This window comes from Zosterops lateralis (assembly GCF_965231275.1).
Source record: "Zosterops lateralis genome assembly, chromosome: 7".
In the NCBI taxonomy this organism is placed as follows: domain Eukaryota; kingdom Metazoa; phylum Chordata; class Aves; order Passeriformes; family Zosteropidae; genus Zosterops; species Zosterops lateralis.
The window spans coordinates 18,095,207-18,112,487 of NC_139767.1; the positions used below are offsets into that span (position 1 = coordinate 18,095,207).

General features: G+C 40.6%; 1 protein-coding gene across 2 annotated transcripts in view; it reads left to right on the forward strand.

Moving 5' to 3' along the window:
- Positions 1–1,486: 1,486 nt before the first annotated feature.
- Positions 1,487–17,281, forward strand: part of LOC310911579 (neurabin-1-like) — a 37,735-nt gene continuing 21,940 nt past the window's right edge. For both annotated transcript variants that reach the window (XM_083865281.1, XM_083865282.1), the window contains exons 1-7: positions 1,487–1,612; positions 2,119–3,980; positions 14,735–14,867; positions 15,233–15,353; positions 15,869–15,973; positions 16,156–16,276; positions 16,693–16,839. In XM_083865281.1, the coding sequence (XP_083721407.1) occupies positions 2,373–3,980; positions 14,735–14,867; positions 15,233–15,353; positions 15,869–15,973; positions 16,156–16,276; positions 16,693–16,839 (2,235 nt within the window). In that variant the 5' untranslated portion in view covers positions 1,487–1,612; positions 2,119–2,372. The remainder of the gene's footprint in view (positions 1,613–2,118; positions 3,981–14,734; positions 14,868–15,232; positions 15,354–15,868; positions 15,974–16,155; positions 16,277–16,692; positions 16,840–17,281) is intronic.

Consider the following 17,281-nt stretch of genomic DNA (forward strand, 5'->3'; position numbering starts at 1 on the left):
AGATCACCCCCACGTGTTTCTTAATAAGGCCTACATATGCAAAATATGAAAGCTTCGTTGCTCTTCTAGTGAAACAATTTGTATTAAAATTTTATTCAAAATGGTGCTACCAAGCGTATGCAAGACTGCTAATGGCAGATCTTGGTGAAATTCCACTGCCCCACAATGTTTGAAAACATAGAAAAAGGTCTGAATGATGTTGCCTCTGTTTTAGAAAGACTGAAATATCAATAACAAGATCTTATTGTAAAATCATGTTTAAGGCTAATTTGAAACTATCATATTTTAGATCAAGCTGTGAAATAACACAGATGTTAGATCAAGCTTGTGACTCCAAGTTAAGCCAGAGTCAATTGGGATGTCTGGGAGAATGTATAAATTTCATCACAGACTTGAGTAATATACCAGTGAAGCTATTTTGTTCAAGGAGTTAAGTGTTTAGACTTCCAAATAACTGTTACTCAATTTGGTGCCATGTGCCAACAACGGCTGCCAGGTAATTGGTAACCACCAGCACTCTTCTGTGCCCTTCTAATAATTAATTTCGTGTGAGCTTTATATATGGAACAACTGCAATCAAAATTAAAGTCATCCAAATCCTGTCTTTGACTGATAAATAGGTTGAAGCCAGTGCTTTTATTTGGACCAACAAACGAGAGAACTGAGTGTATGGAATACTGCTTGCAAAACTGCGGTTATTACTGCCTGGGGCTATCGATGACGAGCACGATTTTCCCGGTCTCGGGATCTGCCGTGACTCCCGCCCGGGGAGCGAGCGGGGGAACCCCGCGGGCTCGGCCCCGCTCCTGCGCGGGCACCGAGTGCGGGGGGCCACCTCGGCTGCGGATCCTCCTTGCTCTGATACCTGCTCGGGACAGGCTAAAAACTTGATTTTTGAAAGGAAGAGGGGGGAAAGGAATGGTTGGCACTGCTGTTGCTCCCAGCTGTCCGAGCCCCGGTGGTGGCTCGGGAGCCGCGCTGCTCTGCGCTGGCCGCCCGGGCTTTGAAAGGAGCGCGCAGCATCACAGCAGCTGGGCGCTCGCGTTCCTCCAGCTCCCCCGGCGGAGGGACCGGTGGGCAAGGGCTGCCCCGCGCCGCTCGCCTCGCCGACATGGTATCACCCGAAACCCGTATCCCGCTACGGCGTGGTATGTCCCGGGGCGGGAGGCGCTTCCCTCGGGTCGGTGGCGCCCGCCGCCCCCAGCCCCTCTCTGCCGCGGCGCTCAGACACAGGAGCAGGGGCGCGCCCGCCGCCCCCAGCCCCTCTCTGCCGCGGCGCTCAGACAGAGGAGCAGGGGCGCGCCCGCCGCTCCCTCTCTTTGTGTGCGAGCGAGCGAGGGAGGGAGGGAGCGCGCGGGCGGGCCCGAGACACAGCGCGGAGGGCGCGGAGAGCGTGAGGCCGGGGAGCGGCGCGGGCGGGCGGCGGTTCTGAGCGCGCCGCGGGGGCGGGAGGAAGGTGGAGTGAGGAGCGCGGGGCGGCGGCGGCAGGGCGGGGGGGAGTGGGGAGGGAAGGCGGGCGACTGTGGCGGCGGATAATGATGGCGTGGTGCGTGCGGCCGCTGGGCGGCCGGGAACGCTGAGGGGAAGGAGGCGGCAGGACCCCCGCCCCCAGGTAGGCTGGCTCGGAAAGTTTGGGGCGAGGTACCGGGGCGGCTCCGCTGCGCGCCCCGCAGGCCCCGCGGCGCAGAAGCGCCGCCGCGGGGAAGCCCGAACTTGGGGCCGAAACTTGCGGGTTCCCCCGTTGCGGGCGGCGCGGGGAGCCGGGGCCGCTCTGTCCCGCCCCGCCGCGGTGCCTGCGCGGGGTCCGGCCCGGGCCCGGCCTCCCCCGGGCGGCAGGAAGGGCCGGGCTGCCCCCCCCTGCCGCCAGACCCGGCCTGGCCCGGCCCGGAACCGCCGGCCCTTGGCGGAGGGGCAGCAGCCGGGGGGGCCGCCCACCGCCGCATCCCCGCCAGAGCCGCCAGGTCGGTGCCCGGGGAGCAGCTGGGTCCGTGTCCCGGCCGACACAATGGGCTTTATCCCGCAGGGAGGTCTGGGGCTGCGATTCCCACCCCGAGTTTCGGATTCGTGTCACACGCCGGCGAGGCCGCGAGTTAATGGAAACTCTCTGTCTCTCTGCAGATGGCTTTCCGGCTACCGCCATCCGCGCTGGGGATAACACCCGATGTGGCCATTCACGCGCTTTGATTTCTTTCTCTCCACGTACAGTCGCCTGCGTTCCATTTCAGTGCGAGCGGGAGGCTGACTGAGTGAAAGGCTGCTTTTGGGATCTTGTGTGGGATCTACGCTGCCTGGTGTTGGAGGGTGGAAGCTTTGTGCTAGCGAGTTGTTCTTCCCATTCTTCTTAAGGAGCGGAGGGAGCTTTCTCTACAACAATGATGAAAACCGAAGGCAAGGGGGAAAGGACTTTAAGAAGTGCTTCTCCACACCGAAATGCTTACAAATCTGATTTCCATGCTATCAAATGCTCTTTTGATGGTGTAAACAATCCTGATAACGCTTCCAACAAAACAGGCTTGCATCAGAAGCTGAGCACCTCTTCCAATGGAGGGGGAAGTGACCCACACAGTCGAGGCAGAGCTGCCACTTATGGCAACAGAGTACACAAGATCAAAAATATGTTTCTGCAAATGGGAAGCTCTTCCTCCACAACCTCTTGTGAAAGCAGTCCACCTGCTGAGACCAAATTAATCAGCCGGACCACGGCAGCGGAGTATGGATCTTCCCCAGGTAGTCCATCTTATCTCATTGTCCAAAAAAATAATCTTCTTAATACAACTACCAGCCCCAGCAGCGGTCCTGTGGATTCACTGTCTTCTTCTGCTGCTGACAAAGTCATCCGTAGCAGTGATGAGGCAGACTTGGACAAAGTTGCCCTGGCAGAAAAATTTTCGGAGACCAGGAAGCTCTTCGAGAGAAATATAAAACAGAGGAGCTCAGTGGACAGATATTCCCCCAGCAAATGTGAAAAAAATGAAGATAAGAGGAGACATGGTTCAGCTTCTGATTGCAGCAGTGTGGTGGACCACTTCAGTTTTAATACAGAAGCAAGTCCTCCAGTTGCACTGGAAAAAGTTGAAAATCAAAGTAATGAGGAGCTGAAGCAGCAACATGCTAATAGTGGTTCCAAATCTTCCTTCCTCAATGCAGGGCCCATTTCTAGGAGGCTGGAAAGCTTTCTGGGTGACAGTGATACTGAAGAATCCAAAGAAGCTTGCAAAAATGATAGTTCTCCAAATCAGGACCCTTTGAGAAGCCAGCAGACTTTGAATTCGTCTGCTATTGCTGAAGGATGTCTGGAGAAGGGTGCATTCCCCACAGTGCCTGAGTTCTGCAGAGATGAGCCAAGCAAGGCACTTGAAAAAGACAAAAGAGAGCAACTGGTACTTGAGAGAAGCCCATGGAATATGGGCAGGGTGCCTGCTCAGGAGTATCAGCAGACATCTGATAGTGTTTGCTCCTGGGTTTCTCCCACAGAGGGGACTTGCACAGAGCTTGTTGCACAAGATGAAACCTCAGGGCATGAAGAGAGAGGGTTGGAGAAAGATCACGTTGATCAAGAGAATCAAAAGCTCGTATGTCATGTCCAGGAAGGGAAGAGAAGTGACTATGCCTTGGAAGTGGTAGAAGAGTTTACAGATGACAGCAAGACCAGCTGGGAAGAAGAAAGAGATGGGATGTCTTTAAGAGATGGTCCAGTCACACAAGTACAGGATGTTCTAGAGCAGGAAGAGGATCCTGAAGAAGAGGAGCAAGCATTGGAAAAGCAAAGTGAGGACTTCAGTGATTTTGGAATAGAGAATGCAGCTTTTGATGATGACAGGGACACAGAGCCAGAAAACCAAGAGCCTGAATGCAAAGAGATTTTGGAGGGAGAGGAGGACTATATGTATGACAGTGAATATGAAGAGTTTCCTGGACTTTCTGAAGAGGAAGATCTAGTGCCAGACCGAAAAGTCAAGTTCTCAACAGCTCCTATCAAAGTAAGGACATTTGAGTTTTCTTTTTTTAAAAAATTGTTTTACAATCAAAAGTACTCAGGAAATAAATTTTGAGTTTGTGGGTTTTTTTAAGTTCTAAAAACCGTTTAAGTGTAAGTTTACAGTTTTTATTCAAAGCTAAATATAAAAGAAGTTACCACTTCAGAAAATTTATTAATTAGTCTCAAGTGATTTCTTAATTACAGCTGCTTCATAAGATAGTGTAGTGAAGCACATGAGATTTTACCTGCTGGACTTATTCAGGAGCACAGTTTTTTTAGGAATAGATATAAACACCTGACCTTTAATACTTGTTTAATACTTGCATTTGTTTAAAATTGAGGCATTGCATTAGGAGGGATTATTTTTAGTTTTCCTTTTGGCACAAAAGTTTGGAAAAAAACCCCAAAACAACAAACCCCCTTGTTTCATATTCAACAAACTTTCATATTCAACTTCAGACTTGTTTGTGGAACTAATTATAAGAAAATATCAAATGACGGTTCTTCTATTTTAAGATTATAGAATTCTCTCCAATAATAACCATATATATGTTGTTTGTTTCCAATACTGATTGGTGAATGAGCTACAGGAGTGTTAACATGAGTGTTCTGGAGTTACGAGGTTGCAGAAGTAAAAGTTAGAGGGCAGACTGGATAATAAGAAGTGCAAGTTATAACTTTAACAGATTAAAAAGATTAATGTGTCTGATCTTCCCCCACCAAGAATACCCACAAAGTAAGTAGTTCCACAACTCAAACTAGGTTTATCCATAGTCTCTTGCAGACTTGAATTATTCTCGTCTTTCTTAATCTTTGAAAGGAGAATTGAGAGACATGGATGAGGATGGAATGGGAGTCTATACAGACTTTCCTCAGCATATTTCTCTTGTACTATCGCATGAATGAAAGATATCATCTCTAATAAACAGCTTTTACACTTTGTTCATAGAGAGTCAGGACTTCCTTTTCCTGGTCAGAGGGATCTAAAAATTCTGTTGACTCTTGAACTTCCCGCAGCACAGAGCTGTAATTTCCCAGTCTGCTAACACACACCAGTGCTGTACCCCAGAAGATGTTTTGATTGTTGCAAAAAAATTTGGCAAAATTAGAGTTTTGTTGCATGTGGAGTTTTTTTATAGTCTCTCCATAGACAGGCTGACTTTATATGGCTTTCTTCTAGTTGATGTTACTTTAGTGGTGACCTGGAGCAGTGAAGGGGAGAATGCAGCTATTGAAAAGTGCTTAATGAGTCTGGTGAGGGCTGGGAGAGAGCCGGAGGGGCATCAGTCCATTTCTACATGCATTTGTGCACTCAGTAAGTGAGCAAAGTGCCGTGTAGAGTCTACTGTAAATGTGTTGTGTGACTTCCTGCTGTAGGCAGGGTTTTACTGATCATTGCTGATATCCTGCTGAAGCAGTGACTGTTAACAGACTTTTGCCTTCTCTGCTATGTCTGTGCCAGACCTGTTTGAAAGCACTAGTAGACATCTCAGTGCCAACTGTGATGGAAGCTGTTGTGCAGACAAAACTCAGGTTTTGGTAACAAGCGCTGTTCAGTTATAGCTGCCTCTCTGAAAGCCACAGGAGACAACCTGTCTCAGATTATCATTTACACAACCAAGAGATGAACAGTTAGAAGCACACTAGGGAAAAATAACATAGTTGTTGCCATAATGCCCCACTTGGATTGGCAGAATAAACTGTACTTAATAGCAGTAGTGTTACTGAGATACTTTTTAAGGCCCTTAAATTGAAGCTCGTGATACTTGCCTTCTTTTATCCCTTTCCAGTGAAACTTGGCTGTATCTTTCCTACATTTGGTATAGGGATCTCTTTTCTGCATGTTATTTTCAATAGGTTTTCCCTCTTTGTTCCTTTTGCCTAAGCAATGATTTCTGTTCCCATGTCTGCCTTTTTGCTTCATGTTTTCTATGATACTTAGTGGGAATAAGTCCTGATTATATGGTTTTGGGGATTTGTACTCTGTAAAATAAAGAATTCCAACTTTTTCATGCTTACCCAGAACTTTCTTTAGTTGTGTATTTTTAACATCTCAATAGCCCTTTGGAAAATCCCAGTTTTACCTCGCAGAAGGAAATCTCTGTCCTTCTTTGTAGATTTTGGTCCATCTTAAATTGGAAAGGAAAAAATAAATCTCAGTGGTAGCTGAAAGGTTATTCCTGATCCCCACCACAGCTTAGAGCAGTGCAGTGCCATAGTGAGAAATGTTTCCTAGTAGCTTCTTTTTTCATCTTTATTTAGACTAATAAGTTTGACTAAAACGTGACAGACATTCATAGCCACTAGAGAAGGTCTGTGATTCTTCTCATAGATGCTCCTGAGAGAGACCAGACTGCCCTTGCATTCTTGTTGTTTTCATTCTGCACCTCTCTAGTGATCACAAAGAAACCATCTGTGTCTCTTGCAGTTGCTGCATAGCAGGTATCTGGTCGAGTTGAAGAGTTCAGCTCAGGGTGTATTCAGTTCAGAATGTATTGAGCAGGAAAAAACACATTCTCAGATTTTCAGCATTCTGCAGTGATGGAGCTTTGGCCGTTTGTATTTGAAATACACAAAAGGGAGGTTGGAGATGTCTGTAGGTGAAGGATAGAACTTAAAAACACCTGAAAAGTAGCATTTATACTGCTGCAACAAAGAGAAATTGATTAATATTTCTGTTTCAAAGCGTCTAGTCAGTTGTAATATTGGCAAGGTCTTTGAGTAACAGAAGGAGGCTAGGGATCTCCCAGGGGATGTATAAAGTAGCTGACACTGTTAGCACTGCATCTGACCTGTGATGGAGGTCCATAATTCTTGACAGCTGTAGCAGGGCTTGAGAACATCATTTGATCTGATAATTTCAGGAAAGATGGAACATAATTAAACAAATACTCTGTTATTTTGTGTTGCCCTGTGCCTGTGAAAGCAAGCAAGATGAGACTTCTAAAAAGAAGTGTTTCAATTCTGTAGAAGCTGTTGATAAATGACATATGGGATTGACCAGACGTGCTTAAGTCCTGCTGCTGTTTGATCTTTTCACACCCTGGGGATCATTTTATCTCAGTTCTTATTTCTCCTGGAGTAGTTTAGAGAGTGATACAATACAGTTATTAGCAGAACTTCACAGCCTGGGTTTGTGTTATGGTACATGAGCAATTTTCAGTCTCTTGTTGCCGCATATGAAGCCAGTAAGGAATGTAAAGCACACTCAGCAGTCCAAGGTATTTGCAAGGGAACTGAACTTGTCTTTGTCTTAAAGTTTTCTGAATAAACTGCGTAAACAGTCAGCATTACACACAATGCAAATAACATCAGGTAATTCTTCTGTCATCCCTTTATATTTCATTCTGCCTTTGTAATGTAGACATTAACTTGCTTTCTGTTATGAGATTGCCTTGAAAGGCTTTAATTAACATAAATGTAATGACTGAGTGCTGTTTGACATTTGTAATTTTGAAACTTTCTGTTGGGAAAACAAATGCTTGTTTTCAAATTGATTTCTTGAAATGTTTTCACCTTTGACTGTGTCAAACTTTGTCCTCAAAGCCTTTAATAGCACAGTGACTAACTTCTGCAATGCTTTATGATCCTTAGACATTCTGTAGCTCAGGTAAGCTGGAAAGATAGTACAGCTGCTGCTGCTGTTTGCTTGTGTTTAATGATCAGTGTTATCTAGATTATGCTGCGTGGGAGTGTCTGTTCCCTGCTTTTTGTGAATAGTAATATATTTTGAGATGGTTTAGTCAAGAAAACAGTTTTAAAAAGTAAACAGAGCAAACCCCAAACCTTCATAAAGGCATTATTTTAATATGTATCACAGCTGAGCGTAAATTTATTTCATGAGGAAACTGAAAGCAGTTTCATAGTTTGTGTTGTTCTAACCAGTCAAGTTTCAGCTGCTTCTGAGAGTATGGGAATCCTTCATAATACTGCCATTTGTCTTGCACATCGCAGTAAAGCTGTTTATGTATAGCTGGACACAAATGGTGGTCTTGTTCAGCCTGTCCTGCTCTTCAATGTTTTTAGTACAAAACTGCTTGCTGTGGAAGTTAATGAAGAACTAAATGAAGATAACCCTTGAATTAGGTATCCTGTATGACAACATACCTGCAAAAGCTTTTAGGAGAGTGCAAAAATTTTCTAGACCAATATGTAGACTCTGGAATACTGTTTTAACACGATGTAACATAGTGCTTCAGCTTCATCCAGCCTCTGGTGTTTGAACCGTTCGCGTGTGTACTTAAGATGTCATACATAGAAAGGGATATGAAATACATGAAATATACTAACTGCTTGAAGATACCCAAACCCTCAGTTTCTTTGGTAATTAGAGAATTGATGGCTGCTCAATTGTTTATCAGCCATTGCTCAAGCACTTCAGTAAAGTACTTCTGTGGCATTAAGAAACAAGTATGTGATGTGGGTGAGGGTTGATGAAGGAAAGTAGAGATTTGATTTGAGAGTAGATTTAAACCGAATTGGCCGATGTGTGGGAATTCATCATTTTTTTTCTTGACAGAAATAATGTGGTTTTCCATTTTACTTTGTTTGAGATCTTTTCCAAAGACAATTTGCTTGTTTTAAATCATAGATTTTAATTGTTTTGAAGCTCTGTTTATCAACATTACAACATTTGTAACTTAACATCTAAACAACTTTTGTTCATATTTTCATCTCAATTTCTTCACGGTGCTTTTCGGTGACTTCACAAAAAATAATCCCGTTTTGTTCTGTCTACATCTGAGAGTATGGCATTCCTGCAACTTAACAGTATGAGATGTTAAAAACATGGACAGTAACTGTAGGAAGAAGGTATATATATTCAGACACATGTGAAACTTTTTTGTTGTTTTGGGTTTTTTTCATGAGAAGAAAACCTTTAAACCCTTATTGAAAGTTCAGCTTTCATATAAGTAAAATGTTTCTGGAGTTAAATGTTTATTAAGCCTAAATGAATCTAATTCTGCCTATAGGTTTACCTGTGTTACAAAGTTCTGTGTCAAATGTTTCTGGTGCCTCTGTGGTCTTTGTTTTTTGATTCCATGATGCTTGTTCAGCTGTCTGGAAAGAAGCTCTTTCAACTCAAGCTGTCTTTGGTTTTGTTTTGTTTTGTTTTGTTTTGTTTTTAATCATACATCTTCTGGTTTGATTTTTAGTAAATGTTTGATTTGTAAGTTTTACAATAGTAGATTGATTCGGCATTCAGGAGTCTTTGGATGAATGTCCTGTGCCAGGACGTGGGGCTGTAGAGCAGAAATCTAAATTGGAACAGAAGAAGTAAAGAATTTGTTTTTATATCCTGGCTCACTGCTGCAGCAGCTTGACTCTTTACATTAATATCTCAGTGTATTTCTAACTGAATTATTCTGTAGATGCAGTCTGATAACATAGCAACTGACCTGCTTAATGTATTTGATTATGCTAGAAAACTATAGAAAAATAAGAGAATGTTGAGGTTATGGAGATCAGCTGAGGGTATCACCTGCCTGTCCACACTCTCTTTTCTGTCTGTCCAGCTTCTAACTTCTAGCAATTTTACCTGGATTTAATGGGAAGGAGAGAGAGGGTTTAAAAGGTATTTTTAAAGTACTGATTGGCTTCTGGAAAATTAGCACTTGTATCAGAGGTGCATATTCATGACCTCACTGATGACAGGGCTGCAGCTTTAGTTGAAGTTACTTGTTCTTTCTGGCTTAATATTAGCTGATCACTATGTATGCCCAGCCTGTGCTGTCTTCTGCTCTGTCAGAGTAGCTGTGGGGAACAGGAGGGAGAAAAGGCAGTGAATATGAGGCACTTGATGTTTTCATGGGAGATAGTTAGAAACAGTGAGGAGGTGGTGGAGGTCAACAAAGATGAGGAAATTTATAGGAGACAAGTTCAGTAGCTCCGGAGTTAAAGTGCTGAAAGATTCAGTGGCTTTTTGATGGTGATTACTGTTGTTAGCATGTGAGAATATGTAACCTAGCCAGGTAAAGGATGAAGCAGCGGTAGCTGAAACTTTTTTGTATTTTACCTCTGGAGAGATGGAACAATGAATTATCCCTTTCCATATAATTCTAACAAAAAGGAAGGTAAACACTAAGAAGGACATCAGTAAAAAGATGCTTGCCTGCATTATCTGAGTACATATTTTGTAATCTTGAGTTAATGAGGATTGCGCTGAGTTTTTTACAGGGTTCTTACATTTTTATTTAGTAGGAAAGTATTACACAATATGTCAAATTCCTTATTTTTCAGACATTTTCTTTCATCGCCCTCTAATGTGACTTGGCCTAGTGAATTGACCCTTCTTGTTAGGAGCCGGGTATTGATCATTGCTAACGACAGTATTAATGCAGATTAGTTAATTGAGTTGATCTGGTACCCCCTCGTGACATGGTTATTTTATTGTTTGTTTTATTTTGTTTGTTAAGTAGTGCTATTGAAATACCACGTAGCTTTTGGAAGTAGAGGGAAGAATAGGATAGCAGTAGCGAGATGTCATGTCTATTGGAACAGAAGAGGGAGATAGTAAGAGTAAACTGTAAGATGTACAATATGCCTCAGTCCTACTGTTTCAGATGATTATTCATGGCCACTTCACATTTTGCCAGGCATCACAAAGACCTCAGTTTGGAAAGCTGAACTGTTTGCTCTTGGATAATTTTCCCTGAGCTCTAACTAGTGTTTTGAATGTTTTGCTTCCTGGAGTGTCAGTAAACAGGCGCATTCAAAGCCAGCGCTGTGTTTGAGGGGCAGGTGAACAGGGGTGTGGTCCGGGCTGGGTGTGCTCCGGGCAGCGTCACTGACACTGCAGGGCCTTTCTCAGACGTTCAGTGTTGCTGTAACTGCCTGTGCAGGTGTGTTGTGAGGCTTTCCAGCAAATACTCCAGGATTACATGAGAACTTTAAAGTGATGTTGATGTTGCTTCCATTCTAATTAGCTGGAAGCCCTTCCAGGCAGTTCCTGATTTCCTAATCTTACTGTTTAATTACTTTTGTAATGTTGTGCTTTTCATTAGACACAAACAAATCTATACACTGGAAATGAATGTTGGAGCTGAGGTCTTTGGACTGTGTTGTTACTCTGCAGCACTTTCATGCAAGCAGATGGTAAATTAGTGTTTGCCCTCTAACTAATTAATATTCTTCTAAAACTAACATCATACTTAAGTAGAAATTCTTCTGTGCTGTGAAGAGTTTGAAGTACGTGAAGGTCATTGTTTTTCTGTGATAATGCTATTTTCTTAGTGTTAGCACTAAGATGATATAAGAAATTTTTAGTTCTAATAGTTACAGGAACTGAACAGTAGGATCTTTTAGAAAGGCTGTGTTGGTGTTTCTTGAGTGCTGGTCTTGAGGATGTCTAGATAAACATCTTTGTAGAAGATGCAAAAACAAGTTTTGCATTCAAAAAGTGATTAATTTTTCTGGTGTGAATAATGTAGCTAGTTTTCTCTCCAGATAAATATATATGCTGTTCAAGCACTAAGTATATTTGAAAATTTATCATTCTGTGTCTTAACAATTCAAATAATTCTTTAAAATTCAGCCTTTTATAAAAACTTTTTTTGATTCAAATTAATTGCATCCATTCTGAAGGAGAAAGGTTTTAAGTAAAAAAAAAAAGTTTTCAGATAGAATTTTGCTATTCGTTGGCTTGACAGGATCCAAAAGTTATTAATGTTAGGGTAACCTCCTGGATATATAACAAGCTGTGGTAAAAGGCTTGTGAAATTCATATGGTATCCACGGTAAAATTCATCTGTTTCCCCTATGTTGAGTCAATAACTTGTGTTTGCTAAAGTATATCTTTTAAAAATACCAGTTGCAGTACTAATAATTTTACAATCTCTAGCTAGCACTGGCTTCTGAATAGTAAGATTAGAATTTCTTTTGTCTGTAATGCATTTGATTCAATGACTAAACCCTGCCAGACACAGTGCAGGGATGAACATGTTTAGCTTTCTCATCAGTCTTCTAAACTGTGAACTTATATTATTTATTATCCTTGTTTTAACTGTACTTAAATGTTACTTTTGCTACTTGGCAAGAACAACTTGCTGATCAGTTCTGTATTTTCTATATTAATACCAACATTTTTTCTCTCTCATAAAAGATGAACACAATGTTATGATTCCACATGTACACAATAAAAATTTCTGTCTTCTATCCTTGACTCCATAGTCACAGTTTTTGTATTGTGCTTTTTCTTTTCTTTCTGTTATTGCAGTGTTTGGCTTCTGGTTATAAGTTTTGCCTTTCCTCTATTCTTTGTAAATTGATGTTTTTCCTCAAAATTATTTTTTTGAAATTTGGAGAGGGGTGTGTTGTTCTTACTGCTTTGAGATGGCGCTATCTTCTTTTAATTGTGAGGTTATGATTTTTAGAATATTGCCCAGATGTTCTCATACAATTGTCAACTGTCACTTTAAGACAAAAGTATGGATTCTTTCTCTTAGTGAATTACTCAGTATTGGTTTCAGATAAGCTTTTCTTAGAAAGCTAATATGCATAAATGTTAGTAGTCTTCAGATTCATTTATGCTGATATTTTATTAATAGCAATTATAAACATCACTGGAATTTAAGGGACCAGTAGTTTTAGGTTCTGTTATCTGCTTCTGGCAGATGAAGAATTCCTATGGTCAATTTTTTATGAAAATGAACAAATTCCATGAGATTCCCAAGTACAGTTCTGTTACTTTTAAGCTGGGAAAAAAAATAATTTTCAGAAGCTCCAGAAATATTTTAATGCTGGTGGCCCAAGACTTGCAACGTACATAATGCTCTTGTTACAGTGCAACTTTGCTTCCTCAAATTTCTAGCATTTTATAAATTGTTGTGCAAGGAACTAGTAATCCCTGTGGTAATGTCATTCTTTGGTAGAGAGTAACTCCTTGCATTGTCTGCTCTGTTCGGCCACTGAGTTGAAAAGAACTAAGAAAATACATTTGTCTCCAAGATGAACTACTGCCATTCTCCACATTTTGCTCATTCAACCATTTGATAATTAAGATGTCTTTTTAACATTTTACTCGTACTGGTAATACTAGATTATATGTATATGAATTTATACATTTTTTTCATGCCCTGGTATTTGACTTGTCCTCAAGAACTCAAATAGTCTCACTAACAAGTTAGAATTTATCGACTCATGAACTTCCTTTTTATTATTAGTTTCAAATTCATCTTATTTGACTATGTTTGTGGAGATGATGCTGTTTTTCTGTTGGGATGAAAAGTAAACAGACTAGGCTGGTCTTGTTCCAAAGGGTGAATAATGGTTCTTGAAGTGCTTCTGCTGCATATCCTATTTAGTGATTTGGGGGCTGAGGAAGGTGATTAATTTAAAGAACTTGGCCACCTTTTTTCTGATAGTAGTAGAATAAGACCATTTAGATAATTTTCTTTGTCTATTTTGCAGATTTTTTTTCTGAAGCTCATGTAAGACATACTGTAAGTGTGTGATCCTTGTTGTCTTTCTGTGTCCAGTGGTTGCCTACTGGTATCTGTGTGACAGTCACAAGGAGCTTGTTTATTAGCCTTTATGCAAGACTTAGGAAGAACAGCTTCTAAGGAAGGTTCATTTATTGTGGGAGACATAAGACTTCTGAGAATGGATTTCTTCCTTCCCTTTCAGCCAAGTGGATCTAATCTTGCTTGCTTACCGGACTGGCTATATGGCCACACCACGTTTCCGGAGTAGATGTTTTGCAGGGTTTGGGAAGAGTTTGTGAAGCTGATCTCAAGTTGTAGTCTGAAGGTGATGCAGTAGGCTCCTCATGGGAAATACTGAATTATATTGGTTGCTTTTTGATAATCTGCTTCAATGACCATATTTCAGTGTTGAAGCTACTGCTCTGCAGAGCTAAAGCTATATACTAGTGAATGTAAATTCACAGGGAGAATTACAGTTAATGCTGTGGTATTTACATGATTGCAGTTACCTTTCTAGGTAGTCTTAGTGGAAAATACAGCAATTACAAAAATTTAGTAAACCGGTGTAAGTGAACTTTGTGTCAGTGCTGCCCTTTCTTGATTAGGGAGATGATGCTGCAGCTGTAATGCGTCTTTTTTGTCTTAGAGTGATGTTGAATAAAACAACCAATGGCTGCAACATTTAGCAGATAAATGGGGGTGCTATATTTTTCCTTTTTTCCCCTAACTTCTTAATTTAAATACAATTAATGAACATGCTGATATGTAAGATTAACCCTGTTATATATATAATTTATTCTTCCTTTCTAGATTTCTGTCTTTAATTTTTGTTTGTTTATCTTTTTTTTTAACAATTCAGAAACTCAGCTGGAATGAATACTAAAAATAGTAATGTATGTAGCAAGGCACTTCCTTTTCCTGGGAAACTGCATGATTCCCTTGCAGAATCAGAAAACTACATCTGTTTGAAACACTGCAATTGGCAGATGGTGTGGGGGGAGGGAAGAAGAGAGGAAGGATTTGGTGGAATGTAGTCCTAATAAAAAAAGTCACACGATATCAAAGAGGAGCTGACTGATTCCTTTTAACTATTTGGTGCATTTGCAAGATAAAATCTGTTAAAGTAATTGTGTGTTTTGAAACTTTTAAAAAGTTACTTCTGTGTAAGCTGGAAACTCTCTGACAGCAGCAGTATTTATTAAATTGATGGTTGTTTAGAAAATGATATCTCTGACAATACCACTTCAATTTCATTACAGATTGTCTTTCAATTATATGATGTTTGAAAGAGGGTGAGAAGACATTAAAAACAGTTTTCTCTTACATTTCTTAGGTTTTCAGTACTTACTCAAACGAAGACTATGATAGACGTAATGAAGATGTTGACCCTGTGGCAGCCTCAGCTGAGTATGAACTTGAGAAAAGGGTGGAAAAAATGGAAGTGTTTCCTGTGGAAATTGAAAAAGGTGCCAATCAAACCTTGAACATTTGTAAGAGATACTGTGGGAACAAAAGATGAAACCACAACTGTATATTCCTTGAATTTAGGTCTTGAATTTTTGAATATGTGTCTAGGGTTAGATCTGTGGCTAGTTCTGGTAAATTTAGTGAGTGTTAACTGGACAGGCCTCTACTAAGTGCAGATTGCCATGCTGAAGTTAGGAAGGCTACAGGGCAAAAAGGCTTTAAGTAGTTATATTTTTTTCTCTTTTTTAAGTGAATTTCTCTTATCTTTTGTGTGGAAGGACTTGGAATGCTTTGAAACAACTCGGTACTGCTAACCGTTACATCATATGTCATGCAGCTAATGTTAGATTTTTGAATCCCTTAGGTGACAGGGGTCTGGGCATCAGTATCATTGGAATGGGAGTTGGTGCTGATCAGGGACTGGAAAAACTAGGTATTTTTGTAAAAACAATAACAGATGGTGGAGCTGCTCAGAGGGATGGACGGTGAGTTTTTTGTTGAATCAGTTATGCTTTTTACAAATTTCCAACTGAGCCCAGTTGCTTTCATTAGATATGCTGAATACTGTGAATAAAAGTACAAAAGCTAAATGCAGCTGAGTGAGTATTACATTCCTGCTTTATGTTAAATTAAAAAAAAATATATTATTTATTATAGGACATTTTTGCTAAGTAACTATAGATCTGCTTACAGCACATACGAGGAACATTAAAAATGAGCCCATGTGAAGAAGTACCACAAAATCATGTTGACACCCCAGAACATTAATCACTGTGTAAATAGTATAAAAAAAATCAAGTCAAATACTGTGTAAATTTTAATTGGTGATTTGCATAGTAACAGAGGTTGAGGAGACTATTTTTAAGCAATGAATTTCGATGGACTCAGAATTTGTCATTGTAAATACTAGTGAGTTTTAAGTGATATTTGTCATGTCAAAAGTTTTTCAAGCCAAAATACTGTTGTTTAACTGATAGCTAAGCATTTATTTATTTTGCAGAATTCAAGTAAATGATCAGATTGTTGAGGTTGATGGCATAAGTCTAGTAGGAGTTACTCAGTTCTTCGCAGCCACTGTACTAAAGAACACCAAAGGCACAGTGAGGTATGTATATTTTCTCTGAAATTATAGTTTCTTTTGGTCATTTTTCATTTATGGAGAATGAAACCATAATATGAGAATTTTACAAAGATGTTGTGGAAGGCAACAGTGTAGCAAATTCATTTCTTATGCATGTGGTAAGATTTTTTGCTGCTAGATAATTTGTTGGGTTTTTTTTCCTGTAGGTTTCTGATTGGGAGAGAGAAGCCAGGAGCTGAGAGTGAAGTAGCCCGTCTCATTAGTGAGACATTAGAGCAAGAGAGATGTCTGTACGAGCAAAACTACGTTCATGATGATACAGAGCAGGTAGAACTTTGTTCATGCTCTGCTAATGGGATAAATGGGGGAGTTTAATCAAACTGAAGCAAAAAAAAGTATGACACAGAAAAATAAGCACTTCATGCACTGCTGTTATCAAGGCCCATGATTATTGCTTTATCACTAATCCAAAATATACCTTTAACTGTCAGCTGTATGTGATAGATTTGTGCATGTCTTTCTTAGCTCTCTTTTGTGGAACTTTGATGAAGGTGTTTGCAAGTCATCTTTAACACTTATCATAGGTGTGAGAAATTAAAAAGGTATGGTAACTAGTCAAGAGAAGTTTTGCAGCTGATTGGATTCCTTGATTGTAAGCTTTGGTTATTGCTACTACCATATACCATAATGCAGAAGAGTTTGTGTGTGTGTTACAGAATGTCATGATTTTCTCATTTTTTCAGGATGATGACTATGATGATGATGAGGAGGATACATATGAGTCACACTTACATGGAAAATCTGTAGAAGTTTTTGATCTTCCTGAAAATGAAGATATTGGTTTACTACTGGATATGGATTCAGCACAATCTCTTCTTAAATTTAAAGAGGTGTTGTAGTCATTTCTTAAATATTCTTTGTGATGCACTGGGGAACATCTGAACTTTGTAGGATTTGGATATAATCTCCTTCATGTTACCCCTTGTTGCTTTGGGTTTGTTTTTTTCCCAGCATCACCAATAGGCATCTCTGGTAAATGTCCACTGAAATGTAGGTCTTCTGTAATTTTTTATATCCAGTTTCTCTATGCACATTTACATTAAACAGTCGTTTGACTTAAATTAGATTTAAAAAGCCCTTGGAAACAGGTGGTAGAACCCAGCCCCAACTCTGTCCTTGTTATGTCTGAGTGTTGCATTAGATAGATGGGATGCTTCTCCTAGTTCTCCTGTGGCCCACTGGCCTTTGCATGTGTTTGCTGCCCAGTAGAATGGCTTTAGCTGCAGAGAGCATGAGGGGTGTGCAAATATGCTTGTTTTGAGTGGTCTCAAG